This window comes from Pipistrellus kuhlii, unplaced genomic scaffold, assembly GCF_014108245.1.
Source record: "Pipistrellus kuhlii isolate mPipKuh1 unplaced genomic scaffold, mPipKuh1.p scaffold_m20_p_1, whole genome shotgun sequence".
NCBI classification, from domain to species: domain Eukaryota; kingdom Metazoa; phylum Chordata; class Mammalia; order Chiroptera; family Vespertilionidae; genus Pipistrellus; species Pipistrellus kuhlii.
This window is the reverse complement of record NW_023425404.1, coordinates 154,635,421-154,650,685: the sequence shown is the minus strand read 5'-3', so window position 1 is coordinate 154,650,685 and position 15,265 is coordinate 154,635,421. Positions and strand designations below refer to the sequence as shown.

At 41.2% G+C, this 15,265-nt stretch overlaps 1 protein-coding gene across 5 annotated transcripts in view; it reads right to left on the bottom strand.

Annotated features, from left to right (window-relative positions):
• Positions 1–2,021: 2,021 nt before the first annotated feature.
• Positions 2,022–15,265, bottom strand: part of CCDC158 (coiled-coil domain containing 158) — a 71,436-nt gene continuing 58,192 nt past the window's right edge. For 2 of the 5 annotated variants that reach the window (XM_045571539.1, XM_045571547.1), the window contains 4 exons: positions 10,378–10,445; positions 5,953–6,117; positions 4,463–4,562; positions 2,022–2,346 (listed from right to left, as the gene is read on the bottom strand). In XM_045571539.1, coding sequence (XP_045427495.1) covers positions 2,226–2,346; positions 4,463–4,562; positions 5,953–6,117; positions 10,378–10,445 — 454 coding nt within the window. In that variant the 3' untranslated portion in view covers positions 2,022–2,225. Of the gene's footprint in view, positions 2,347–4,462; positions 4,571–5,952; positions 6,118–10,377; positions 10,446–15,265 lie in introns of those variants that run through there. The other 3 variants (XM_045571543.1, XR_006739732.1, XR_006739733.1) reach the window with 3 other exon arrangements.

The window sequence follows — 15,265 nt, the reverse complement described above, 5'->3', positions numbered from 1 at the left end:
CGGCCCTGCCACCGTGGCAGCTGCTGCTGCCTCAGCCCCCACCTATCACAGCAGCTGCCCGTGGTCCTTGTAGCCTCAGCTTCATCCAGAAGGACATCTGGTCTAATTAGCATATTATGCTTTTATTATTATAGGTAAGTATATTTAGTCTTTGTCCCAGGTTCCTGGCACTGAGCTCATCAAACCCTTGGGATTTCCTGAGACCTGGGAGTGTCTTGTTACTCTCAGTGAGGCCCTTTAAGTTACACTTGAGTTTACACTAATGAGGACATTTATGGGGGAGCCCCTACATAGCCCTGGGGTGAAGCTGGTCACCAGAAAGTAGTGGTGATTAGAGGTTTGGAACTTTCAGCCCCTCCGACCAGTCTGTGGGATGGGGTGGACGACAGGAAGATGAGCTCTAAAAACCCTTGAATAAATAAAGTACCCAATAAAGATGATTTGGTCAACCATGGACCAAAGACGGAACTGGATTATAATGGAACTGGAAAATACCTGTCACCTAGTGAGGTGGCAGCCATCCTCACATCACAGCATAACTCACGTGCTTGTGGTGATGCTGGTGTGAACAAACCCACCACGCTGCCAATCGTGCAAAAGGACAGCACATACAATTAGGCACAGTCATAATTCTTGATAATAAAAGACGACTGTGTTACTGGCTTATGTATTTACTACACTATACTTGCTATCACCACTGTAGAATGTACTCTTTCTGTTTATAAAAAGTTCACTGAAAAACAGCATGCCCTGTTACACTGGCAGCAGCCTCATCTCGTGTTTACTGACTCTCTTGATTGCATCATCTCTCTTGTGCTTCACTCTCATGCTGTTTTATAATTTCCGTGCAGTCTAAGTGTACAGGGTTTAGAAAGTCTACAATGGTGGACAGCAGTCCTGGGCCACTCTCTCACCGACTCACCCGGAGCAACTTCCAGTCCTGCAAACTCCGTCTATGGCAAGTGCTCTACACAGGTGGCCACTTTCTATCTTTTATATCATAGTTTTCACATTTCCACTATGCCTTTTCTATGTGTAGATACACAAGTACTTACCGTATTGAGTATAGTAGCGTACTGTACAGGCTTATAGCAATAGGTACACCATATAACCCAGCTGTGTAGTGGGCTGTATCTTCTTACCCATGTGTGTGATGTTCGCTCAGTGATGAAATGCCTAACAACACATCCCTCGGAATGTATCCCTGTTGTTATAGCAGGAGACTGACTGAGCTTCGGGTGAACACGCTGACGTGCGGGGAGGGGGCACACCCTGAGAGGGCGTGGAAGCTTCCGGCACCAGATGCACCCCCTGCCCTATGCGTCTCTGACATTTGGTTGTTCCTGACTGTTTCCTTTATGATAAACCAGTAACGGTAACCAAAGCACTTTCATAAGTTCTGTGATCCACTCTAGCAAATTACCGAAACTCAGCGGGAGGTTTGGGAGCCCCCACTTTAAAACCTGTCAGTCAAAAAGTCCGGGGGCCTGGGCCTTTCGATTGCCACCTGCACTGGGAGGCAGCTCTGTGAGGCCGAGGCCTTACATCTGCAGACGCTGACCTTACCTCCAGATAGTGTCAGAGCTGAGCCGGCTCGGAGGACGTCAGTCGGTGTCCACAGAGAATTGGTTATTGATGTTAAGAAACACCAAACATACATAGCCCCTAATTTGTTAAAATGTAATTAAGGCAGACTGAATCCCTTCAATCCGTAGAAGTTACCTACTGACTGAAGAATAATATATGTCTTCTTTCTTCATAGTAAAATGCAAAAGAGAATCATTCCCGGAAGTCTTGACCAGGGGCCCAATATTTTGTTGTCTGATCACAGCCACTGATAATGATAGAGCAAACAGTTCAGGGTCACAGCAGGAATCCCTGTCATGTGTCAGTCTGCCCTGTTCCGGGCATTATACCACATCTCACTTCCATGTAAAGTTGTTTTTTAAGTTGGGAGAGAAAACACACACTATTGCTTCAGCATCAGTAAAAAAAAAAAAAAAAAAAAAAGAGCATAATTATTCTAGCACACTAGCACAAAGTAATACATTTTAAGTTATGAATACTTTCACAACTAGTATATTTAGTCTGCTTGAAGTTTTACTGGGAGAGCATTCAGGAATAGTTTATTTCAAAATAGAGTTTACAAGACAGGATATCTTTAATTAAAATTTCACATAAAAAGAAAAAAGTTTGCAGAGCACTATTTATAAGTAACACCACAATTAATTGGGCATCATATCTCTGTAAAGAATAGGCAAGCAACGTGTCACTTTAGTAACATTTTTTCTTGGTCTTTCACTTTCTGTATTCTCTTTTCTTGATTTTTTATCATTGAAGACATTGCTGAAAATGTTGATAAAACAAAGTTAGAATAACAACATTTACTGAGGTTTTAATTCTATTATGTGCTTTTTAAAAGGTCAGCTTGCTACTGTAGAACACATGCATTCTGAGCTCAAGAAGTTCTTAAAAATGCAAAGGAGTATACTTTTAAAAAGATGTGTTATGGAACAGAGCTAAGGATAAATCTCTTCTAGGTTAGTTATTTTAATGAGCACGATAATTATTAGGGTAGAAGTTGTGCATACTATTGTTAATAATCCGAACACCTCAGGAGTGTACAGAGATGCAAGTCAGTCTCTGTCTCTGCTCCCTCACCTGCTGACCCCACCCCCTTGAGGTCATCGCTGTACACATTCTGGTGAATATCTTCATGTGTACCTGCGTGTACACACAGACACACACACACACACATACACACACACACACACACACACACACACACGTTTCTTCTTTACATAAACGGAAATGTAGTATAACTTGTTCTGTAGTTTGCTTTATTTACTTAACAAAATGTTAACATCTTCCCAATCAGCTCACATTTTGTTATGACTGCACAGAATTCCATTATAGGGCTGTACCAATGTGCTAGTAAACACATTTTAAAAGTTGTTTTCTTAGTTTTGTTTATAAATAATGTTACAGGAAATACTTTTGTAAACAAACCTTAGTATAATTAGTTTTTATAGAATAAATAGTTAGAAATGGAATTTCTGGGCCAAGGCATATGTGCACTTTAAATTTTGATAAATGCTCCCCAAATTCTCTAAAAAATATTTGTTTCATAATTTCTAAGATACATCCTATCCAGACAATGTAGCCAATATAAAGGTCTTTGTATATTTTTAAACAAATGCAACAAGTCTTTCATTTGAACTATTAAATGGTGGCATTACTCAAACAAACCCAATAATATAAATCAAAATATAAATCAAACCCAAAAATATAAATCAAACCCAATAATATAAATCAAAGATAAAAACAGAGCCAAGGAGATAATGCATCTTCTTTGAAAAAGCTCACAATAAACTTAAAATCAAACATTTTCTGATATTTATCTCCACAGGGTCTGGGGTCATCATAGGGGTCTGGAATCTTTTTAAATAATAATTTGGTAAAACATGTGGACTTCGGAGTTAGAAATTGCAGAGATCAAGCCCCAGCTCTACTACTCGTGTGGCTGAGAAGGTACTGACTGACTGGTGTTGCAGTTTTAAATGACATAACATCAGTGCCCTCGTCCCCGGTGGGAGGTTCGCCTGAGAGAACGTCAGTACGGCTCTGGGAACAGGGCCTGCCATACGGCTGGGAAACGCTCAATCAAAGCTAACAGCAACGATGATTACCACAAAGTTAAATTTATTTTATAGGGATTTGTTCTTAGAAAAATATTTATTCTTCATCTGCAACTTACTTCTCTGGACCTGGGAAGATGGAATGACATGTATACTTCAAAATGGCTTTCCCTCTGACCAGGGGCTGGAGGATTCACGAGTTTATGTCAGAAAGGCATAAAGCGTGATAGCCCTCCAAACTCATGCGCGCATATCCAAATCCTCCCCAAGCACTGGCGCGTCACTTACAACTTACGCCTAAATGCTGCCTGCGATCTGCAGACGACAATAACGTCTCATCCGAACAGCTTCAGTATATTCGGTATATTTGGTATGTTTAGTATGCTTAGTATATCTGTAAGTGATTTGCTTGTTTATGTGGCACAATCTCTTTTTCTTTCTTTAAAGCGGAAGAGTTTGTTAGTGAAGCGGTGAGACAGAGTGGGCTGCTCCACAGACAGAGCCGCCGGTGGCACAGTCGTGTGTGGTCCATGCCAAGCAAAGCCCCGTGCAGGCTGTGTCCTGCTATTTTGTTTTCTGGCTACTGACGGCTATCATGCCCCGGCTACTGCTACACAAATGCTCATCTACAGTAGAGCAGGACTGAAGTGACCTGCCTAAGGTCACGCAATCAATCCAGGGCTCAGTCTTGGTTCAGGCACTTATGTTTTGCTTAAGACTGCTTATTGAGGATGCTTTACAGCGGGTCACAGATAGGAGGCTTCTCCTGAAGGGAAGGAAGTATGCTTTTGAGCAAGGAAGATCTTGCCAAATGTACACTGTACCTTGGTTCTTCATCTGTAAATCTTCCACCAGAGTTTGCAAGCTTTCCAGTCTGTTCTGAAGCTTCCTGCATGTTTTTCCTGTGGTTTCTATTGGCTGAGACTGTGAAGCTATTAGAAAATTGCTTAGATGTGATATTAAAAATCTATTTAATATATATTTCAGAAATCTTCCAATTACAGGTTAAACAACCTTTCCTTCAAATAATAAAAACCTTAACCTATGAAAACCCATTTTAAAATAAAGAAGTGTCTTATCTACTTTTTGTTTACTGATATATTCTCCATTATAAATGACAGCTTTTCATAACAAACCTTAGAGTTCCACGAACTTAGGGTTTGGAAGAGCAAGATTTAATAGTGACACTGGGGACATTCCTGAAGGTGTGTGAGGCCGAGTGTGCATTTTAGCTGCCGTCACCTGAGGGAGGGAGGGATTATAAGATGGAAGAGGGTAGCCTGGATGCTCACTGGTCGCTGTGAACTGAGAATGAATGTGACAGGAAGAACTGAGGAGGGGCTAGATACATGGAAGCTATTCTTTAATAAGGATGCTAGGTTCTGTCAATCCCTAAAAAATACTCAATGGCAAGCTCAGGATTTTAATTTTATTCTTAGTCTCTTTTGCGACAACTTGCCTAGTTTACCCCTTGTCAGTGGGAATGAGACCCGAGAGCCGGGGTCGTCTGTGTCACTGTCACAGAGGATGAAACACAGTTCAGGTTCAATCCAACATTTATTTATCTAGCATCCATGTATTTATCAGACCCTTACTCTAAATCAAACATTTTCCCATCTGTCTTAACGTGCGTGCGCACACACACACAAACACACACACACACACACACAGAAAAACACACAAACACACACACACACACACAGAACAGAATAAAAAATGAGAACATTCTGATAAGTTTGCCTGATAGATTCTTGCATTTACAAAGGCACAGACAGAAGAGGGCTGGGATTTCAGAGAATGTAAATAAGAGGAGTCACAACATTGAAAAGGAAACCCAAAATCTTATAAATAGAAAAAATAATTATTTGTGACAGAGAAAGAGATAATATTTACATATGTCAATGTATATTTACTAAGGGGTGTGTGCATGTGTGTATACACAATAGCTATTATTTTTTAAAAATATATATTTTATTGATTTTTTTTTGCAGAGAGGAAGGGAGAGGGATAGAGAGTTAGAAACATCAATCAGCCGCCTCCTGCACATCCCCCTGCAACTAAGGTACATGCCCTTGACCAGAATCGAACCTGGGACCTTTCAGCCTGCAGGCTGATGCTCTCTCCACTGAGCCAAACCAGTTTTGGCCACAATAGCTATTATTTAAATCACACCCACTTAAGTTGCACAGCTAGCTCTCAGAACTTGCATATAAGAACACCAAATAAAATCTTATTCTGATTATAAAAAGAAACTTTCAGTTTATCAGAGCAGGAAAGTCAATTAATCTCCTGGGTGATATCAGGTGATTCTTACCTTTAACAGAATTGGCTGAACGGGCAGTTTTGGCGGACCTATATGGAGATGGAGACGTGGAGCATATGGAATCTTCAGCCGAACTAGTTAGGAGGGAGTGAACCGAAGACTTCTTAGGAGAAGAATGGAATGACCGAGAAGCTGAATTTTTTGCAGATGGATTTACTAAAAATTTGCAAGAACAAAAGTAAAAGCACAGATTTAATTAAAAAAAAATAGTACATCACACCTCTCAAAAAGTCAAACTTTCATGAGAAAATGTTTCCAATGATGGGGATTGGGGGAAGGATATCCTAGTAGATACCCAGGACTTGGGGTGGAACCCACAGGTCTGGACATGGAAGCACAGACTCAGATTCACACAGCATGACTGCACTAACCAAACAGGTTCTTCTATATAAAGAAAACCATTATCTCAACATATCAATAAGACCTGCTAAAAAGCAAACAAACTAAAGACAAAGACAACCTTAAAGCTGCCAGAAAGGCAAAAAAGACAAATTACATTTAAATGAGCAACAATTAAATTTAGAGTTGACCTCTTCGTAGAAACAATGGAATATTTTCAAAGTGAAGGAAAAATGTCAACCCTAGAATTCTATACTCAGCAAAAGATATTCTTCAAAAATGAGCATAAAGACAAGTTCAGAAAAACAGAAACTAAGAAAATATGTCCCCAGAAGACTTACATTAAAGGGAACATCAAAAGCATAAGTGAAGTAATACCAGATAAAAGATAAAGTGTAACTATGTGGGTATATTTAAATGAATATTAACTCTACAAAACATGAAAGTTATCCATTGTGGTACTTGCATTGTGATAACAATTGAATGTAAGTTGGAAGAACAGTGAATATGAAAAGGTAAAAGCACTCATTTATATTAATCTAATAATGCAAGAATACATCTTGTATTCTCTTGCATAAAACAAGACAAATAAGTGAAGAAAACATGAATTGCTAAATTTAAATGCTCTTTTCTTCAAATATTAGTTCTTAAAAGATTTACCACAAGTTAAAGATTATTTACAAATTGAGTTTGTATTTATTAAATAATATTTTGATTATATATATATCAATATATATATTTCTCTATAAAGGAAAATTTTTAAAACTTATATTTCTCCTATCTCGTTCACCTCACATTTCAGTTTTGCCTATTTACATTATCACTGACCAGATTTATGGCTATACTTTTGTTGAATAACTGTCATTTTCACAGTTTCATTTTTCTCACTTATCTTTTTCTTTTTTTAATCTTTATTGTTCAGATTATTACAAGTGTTCCTCTTTTTTCCCTCTCCAAAGCTCTCCTCCACCTGATTCCCCACCCCACCCCATGCCCTTACCTCCTGCCACTGTCTTCATCCATAGGTGTAAGACTATCCAATCTCTTCCCACACCCCTCAGACCCTCTTCCCCCTGAGAATTGTCAGTCCACTCCCTTTCTATGTCTCTGATTCCATTATATTCACCAGTCCATTCTGTTCTTCCGACTTTTTATTCACTTGATTTTTATTTATTTATTTTTAATATATTTTATTGATTTTCCACAGAGAGGAAGGGAAAGGGATAGAGAGCTAGAAACATCGATGAGAGAGAAACATTGACCAGCTGCCTCCTGCACACCCCTCACCGGGGATGTGCCCGCAACCAATGTACATGCCCTTGACCGGAATCGAACCTGGGACCTTTCAGTCCTCAGACCGACGCTCTATCCACTGAGCCAAACCAGTTTCACTTGATTTTTAGATTCACTTGTTGGTAGGTATGTATTTGATGTCTTTTTGTTGTTCATAGTTTCTATTTTACCTTTTTCTTCTTCCACTTCTTAAAGAATACCCTTCAACATTTCATGTAATCCTGGTTTGGTGGTGGTGAACTCCTTTAGCTTTTTCTTATTTGTGAGGCTCTTTATCTGACCTTCAATTTTGAAAGATAGCTTTGCTGGGTAGAGTAATCTTGGTTGTAGGTTCTTGCTATTCATCATTTTGAATATTTCTTGTCACTCCTTTCTGGCCTGCATAGTTTCTGTTGAGAAATCAGCTGACAGTAATATGGGTACTCCCTTGTAGGTAACGGTTTTTCTCTTGTTGCTTTCAAGATTCTCTCTTTGTCTTTTGCCCTTGGCATTTTAATTATGATGTGTCTTGTGTGGTCCTCTTTGGATTCCTCTTATTTAGGGTTCTGTGCACTTCCTGATCCTGTAAGTCTATTTCTTTCACCAGGTGGGGGAAGTTTTCTGTCATTGTTTCTTCTAATAGGTTTTAAATATTTTGATGTCTCTTTTTCTGGCACCCCACAAATTCGGATATTGGTATGCTTAAAGTTGTCCCAGAGGCTCCTTACATTATCTTCATTTTTTTTTTTTTAATCCTTTCTTCTTTTTGTTTTTCTGGTTGGGTGTTTTTTGTTTCCTCATATTTCAGATCTTTGGTTTGATTCTTGGGGTGCATTGATCTATAGTTGAGTATCTGTATATTCTTTATTTCAGACAGTGTATGCTTAATTTCTGACTGGTCTTTATCCTTTTTTTTTTCTTTCTTTTTTTTTTTTGGCATTCTAATTAAGGTCCTTGAAGGTCTCATCAAGTTTCTCAGTGGTTTTTAGAAGATTCTTGAGTAAACTTATAAATGTGGTTTTGAACTCTCTGTCGTCCCATTTCTTTCATTCATGACATGTTTCTGTATCTCCGCATTTTGGCTGCCTCTCTGTATTGATGGAGTCACTGTGTGTGGTAGGTGATCTATTGGGGCCAGTAGCTCAGCCTCCCCAATCATCTGAAGTGGACGGTCTTGATATACCCTTTTGTGGCCTGAGTGCAAAGTCTTGGTGTAGTTAAGCCTTGATTGCTATTGGTACACTGGGAGGAATTGTCCTCCAGGTCAATTGGCTGTGGGGAGCCGCTGTGTCTATAATGGAGGAACTGCTGTGATGGAGACATGCTTTATGATGCAGGACTTGTTTCAGTGGGGCTTTGGTGCTCATTGAGTCTGCCTCTTGAATGTGTCACTTATGGCTGTGAGGAGTTGAAATCTGTGTCTCACACTGACCACTAGGTACACTGGCTTCTGGATCTCGAATGGGGTACAGGTCAGCTACTGTCTGAGGCCACCCTGCAGGAGTTACAGTCCTCTCTTCCTTGCTTGGGATTTGTATTTAGATTATAGAGCTGTCTGAACCGGTTTGCAAGTTTGCTAGGTTAAGCAGCAATAGTGCAGGCCATTCATATGCAAAAGCCACTGCCTGGAGCGTGGGTGGGTTTGTAGGTTGTGCAGGGAGGGGTCTCAGGGTGTCACTAGGCTAGGGCATAGCAAACAGCAATGGCTGGCAGCCTGCCATCCTGCGCCTCCGACTGCATCCCTGCGTCTCGCACCCCAGCACAACAATCATTCTTCTGCACAGCTCTGCAAGCCAGCCACCCTCACTTTCCGACCCAATGACAGAACTGTCCAGCTTCTCCCCGTAAGAGTTTTGGGATTGTTGTTTTTTAATCCTCACCAGAGGATATTTTTCAAATGAATTTTAGAGTGAAATGGGGGGAGGGAGAGAGAAACATCAATGTGAGAAAGACACATTGCTTACTGCATTCGCCCAAATGGAGCCTAGGATCGCATCTACAACCCAGCTGCATGCTCTTGACCAGAAACTGAATCTGCGAACATTCGGTCTGTGGACCGATGCTCTAACCATTTAGCAAACTGGACATGGCTTCTTTTCCATTTTTAGTCTGAGTTATGCTGTTTTGCTTTTCAACAGATTCTGTTATCTCTCAATCTCTTCCTAATCTCCTTATATTTTTAGAGAACATTTTGTCTATTCGTCTTGGGAAATTATATGGAGAACCATCTGTCTCAATTCTTCTCCTTTTCCTTTCACCAATTCTGTAAGTATTAATTCAGCACCTGCTATGCACTGGGAAGGTTCTAAGTGCATGGGAGATAGATCAGGCAACCCAGCTCTTAGATACATCTGCCCATGTGCAGCTTTTGTCTAGCAGGAGTGACACATAATGAACAACATAAACTAGTCAGTTACAGAGCATATTAAAATGTGTGCAATTTAATTTAAAAAAAAAAGGTAAGAGGCACTAGGAGTGTGGGAGGGTAACATTTTAAAATAAGATTGTGACAGTGTCACTGGGAAAGTGACATCTGAGCAAAGGCTCCAAAGGTGGGGAGGGGTTAGCAATGTAGAGGAACAGTGGTGGAAAGGCCCTGACCAGAAGCTGCCTGGGATGTTCAAGAGCGATTCAAGGATGGATGAAGCAGAGTGGGACACGGAGGACAGTAGGAGTGAGACCAGAGACCTCACAGGGATGTGCAGGCTGCTGTTACAGCGATAGCCTGCATCCTCATGGAAATAGAGAGCCACGGGAGGGTGTGAAGGAAGCAGGCCCATTTCAGTGCTTTCATTGGAAACTCACCTGTCGAGGGGAATGTAAAGCAGCTCGAGGGGTCTTCCAGCTCTCCTGCATGCAATGGGACTGGCTCTCTGGAAGCATAAGAATGGCCATGCAAACACTCCATTTCAAAAACAGTGATAATCTTGATGGGCAGAAGCAAGCGAATGCCAGGCAAAAGTGAGGGCTTACAATATGAACTCAAGGTGGCAGTCCTTACCCTAACCTGCCAAAGTCCTAGGAAACTCTGTGAGGGAGAACCAAAGTTGCACTCTATGCATTCAGTGCCCAGGAATATTTTGCCAAATGAAAATGTAATAGTATATAATCCTAGCTAGAAAATTCACTTTGTGTAATAGGAGCTATAAAATCCAAATCTTTCTCTCATGGATTCTAAGAGATGAGATCTTAATGACTTATTTAAAAAAGAGAAAAAGAAAAAACCTCTCTTAGAATAGTAGCATCACTTTACAAAACTTTCAGACTCATTTAACTCAGTAAGTTGAAAAACCCACAGAGCTCTGTGGGTCTCGTACCCGTAGGAGAATATTATGGCAGCTGTTCTCAAGATGGTTCCCTTGCAGGGTTTGCGAGGTCAATAGGTCTTTGGAAATATTCACTATAATACTAAGACATTTGCTTTTTAACTCTCAGTCTCTTACAAGTGTACAGTGAGTTTCACAGACATCTGACATCATAGCCAAGAAAATGCAGATGCAGGCAGGAGAATCCAGCTATCTTTTTAAAGCCATGCATTAAATTGTGAAACAGTACCTTCTCAATGATTTTTTTTTTTGTTTGAAAATGTAGCTATAATAAAATAAATTATTATGGCAACATGCAATACACTTTGCTATTTTTAACCTAGTGGCCTGGTGCATGAAATTTGTGCACTGAGGGGGCTCCCTCAGCCCGGCCTGTGCCCTCTTACAGTCCGGGACCCCTTGCTCCTCACTGCCTGCCTGCTCGCTCTTTACCAGCTCGGCTCATTGCTCCTTAGCACTGCAGCGGAGGTGGGAGAGGCTCCCGCCACCACTGCTATGCGCACCAGCAGTGAACTCAGCTTCTGGCTGAGCAGCACTCCTCCTGTGGGAGAGCATTGGCCATGACGTGGCAGCTCCTGTATTGAGTGTCTGTCCCCTGGTGATCAGTTTGGATCATAGTGACTGGTTGTTCCAGTCGTTCCACCATAATGATCGCTTAGGCTATTATTATATGGATGGAACTACTTGACAGTCAATGTGCCCCCCTGAGAGATCCCGGATTGTGAGAGGATGTAGGCCAGGCCGAGGGACCCCACAGGTGCATGATCAAGGCCAGGGAGGAACACGGGAGGTTGGCCAGCCAGAGAGAGACCATGGGAGGGCTCCAGGGAGTGTCCAGCCTGTCTTGCTCAGTCCCAACTGACTGGACCCCAGCAGCAAGCTAACCTACCAGCCGGAGTATCTGCCCCCTGATGGTCAATGCACATCATAGTGAGTGGTTGAGCAGCCTTAGCATATAATTAGCATATTACATTTCAGTTGAACAGATGGTTGGATGACCAGACACTTAGCATATTAACCTTTTATTATATGGGATAAATATCAGTATCTTAACACATTGTGGACAGATTAAGAGAATTCTCCACTTCATTTCACACAGTGTTCTACAAAGTATCATACTTTAAAAAGATATTAGCTTGTAAGAACATGTAATAAAAACTTCAAAATGCAATGGGGATTTAATTTTAAAGTATTCCTTTAACATTTATGTAAAACATATTTGTACTCATTCAATAGAAACTTCTCTGGCCACTGGGTAAAGCTAGCAATAAAACTACTGGTCTGCAATGTGTTAATTGAAAAATGCTTAAATTAAAATTTATTTTACAATACTTAAAATGGCAATAGTAGAAATAGCCCAGATAAACAAAAGCTCTTTGGAACCCTCAATGATATTAGTGAGCGCAAAGGGGTTCTGAGACCAGTAAGTTTGAGAATAGCTGTGGTAGGAGAAAAGCCGTGTAAAGAAGGCCATGGCTACATTGTGAGTGTCTTCATGACCAGGGTAAAGAGCTGCTCTTGCTGCAGTAGGCAGTGGGGAACCTTCGAAGTTGGGGCTGGGCAACTGATATAGTGAGGGGTGTGCTATAGGCAGACTGATTTGAAATTGATGCATAGAAGTGACTGGAGCATGCAAGAGAACAGAGACTGAAAAACATCCACACTGAACACTGTAGAGGCCACCACAATTGTCCATAATTAAAGGCCGAAGGCCTAGGCTGAACAATGGCTGCCAAACATAGCTGTAACCTACCGATGTTACCTTACATGGCATAGAGGTTTTGTAGATGTGGTCATATTCAGGATTTCGATATGGGGAGACTACTGGATTATTTAAATGGGCCCTAATTTTTTTTTCTGGGTGAGAGGCAGGGGGCGGATTTTATAGAGAGAAGATGACAGGACAATTTCAGCAGAGAGAGATTGAGGATGCTGTGCTGTGAGCTGTGAGGATGGACAAAGGAGCCGCAAGTCAGAGTGCAAGAAAGGAATCTCTAAAAGCTGGGAAAAGGTCAGGAAATGAATTAACTCTGGGAGTTTCTGGAGGCGTGTGGCCCTGACATCATCTTGACCTCAGCTCAGTGGAGCTGATTTAAGACTTCAGGCCTCCAGATAAATTTGTATTGTTTTAAGCCACTAATTTCATTACAGCAGCCATAGGAAATTAACACAAGCAGTTCAAGGGGACGTTCCAAGAAGAAAATGGATGTGAGCGCTGTTTTAGAGTTAAAAATATTAAGGTTTGGTGACTAGACAAATAAGACAAGAGAGAAAGAAGAATCAAAGATAATGTTAAGAATTAAGCATAGGTGCCTGGGAAAGTGGTTGTGCCAACAGAAGTGTGAGCTGGAGGGGAACAGTGTTGTGGAATGGCCATTTTTATTTATTTGTTCATGCATTCATGCACCATGGGGTCCCTCGGCCTGGCCTGTGGGAAGGGGCCGAAACCGGCTCTCTAACATCCCCTGAGGGGTCTTGGATTTCGAGAGGGTGCAAGCTAGGCTGAGGGACCCCACTTGTGCACTATTGGGGCTGGAGAGTGACATGGGAGGTTGGCCAGTTGGGGAGGGACCGCAGAAAGGCTCCAGGGCATGTCTGGCCCATTCTGCTCAGTCCCAACTGGCCAGACCCCAGCAGCAAGCTAACCTACTGGTTGAAGCATCTGCCCTCTGGTGGTCAGTGCAAGTCATAGCAAGCAGTTGAGCAGCCTTAGCATATCATTAGTATATTACACTTTGATTGGCTGAATGGATGACTAGTCAACTGGATGCTTAGCACATTAGGCTTTTATTAAATAGTATTATAGTCTTTGGGTAATTATGTTTCATTTACTAAAACATCCATATGGAAATGTGAAAAAGGGAGCTAGATATTATGAAGCCTATATTAGAAACCTTCTTTAGGGCATAATGTTGCTTATCTATATATATAAAAGCCCAAGTGACCATTATGACCAGTTTACCAAAGGAACGGTTGACCAGTTGCTACAATATAATGTGCACTGACCACCAGGGGGCAGAATCTCAATGCAGTGAGCTCCCACAGCCAAACTCCCACAGCGGGCTAACCTCCCATGGCATCCAGCCCCGATAGGCCCCAATCAGCCCTGATCGCAGGCCGAGCTGAGGAACCCCACCTGTGCACGAATTCATTCACCAGGCGGGCCTCTAGTTAAATTATAAGAAAAGTAAACTCTCCACCAAACTTCTGAGAGATGTTGGTCTCAGTCAGATTAATTCAAGCACAAATACCAGAGTTACTTGTTTCTTTTTTATTCTGCTCTGGTCTGGGTATGTGGAATGTATTGATTTAGTTTATATGGCTACAGAAGTTTCTAGGTTAAGAAACATTACTATAAGATGTTGGTTAAAAGAAAAGGTGCTGCACCTACAGTGAAATGCTGAGGTAAACAGCAACTGTGATATTCTTTCTCACTTATTTGTGAGTTTAAAACATGGCCAATTTGCCATAGGGTAGAGCATTATAATGCAGTTCTAATTTTCTAGTTATGCCTCATACTTTTCAGAGCTTCTGTTAAATACTTAAAAATCACTTCTTCCCATTTGAACACAGGAAGGGACTAGGGCCCATCTCTTCCTTAGCAAACTCTCTTCTTTACAAGCACATTGCTGCTGCAGGAAGCAGTTGTTCTAGTCCTGGAAAAACTGCAGCAGAGCTTTACTTAGCTCAGGGAAGCAGCCCTCGGTGCCCATGCCCAGGATTAGGCTCTTTCCCTGGCAGCTCAGTCCAGGTTCCCGGAGCTCAGGTGCCTGCTAGACCGGAGTTCAAATGTGACTCTACGTTTACACTGCATGATCTCGGCAAGTTGCTTAAGCAATCAGTCTTCATTACTAACCTATACCTGGGGATAATAATGCCTATGTCATAGATTAGGTAGACTTAATGTAGTAAGTCTGAAATAGCTTTACTACAAAATGTAAAAATATAAAAATATGCAATAGGTAGCTGCAGATATTATTAATAGGAACAATGCAGTGTTACACACCCAAGTGAGAAGTAAAATCAAATCTCATTTCCTTTAGGTTAACAGAAAGATATACTTAGAAAGATTCAAGTTCATTATATATTGATCAATTGTGGGGAAGCACGGGACTTGGGTTGGAATGTCTGTAAGGAGGAGTCTCCGAAAGGTCGGGGGCCTCTGGGAGGACCTTGCCAAAGGCGGCAGCCCTTACCTTGACTTTTCCAAACAAGTCCGATTCCCCTGGTACTTTATTAGACTCTTTATGATTTCACTTTAAAACTTCCTTGCTTAAAGGACACATGTGTTTTCTCAAGAATGCTTACCCTGCTAATAGTATCTATTAATAGTAATAAATTTTAGTTCAAACTGTTGTTACAATAAA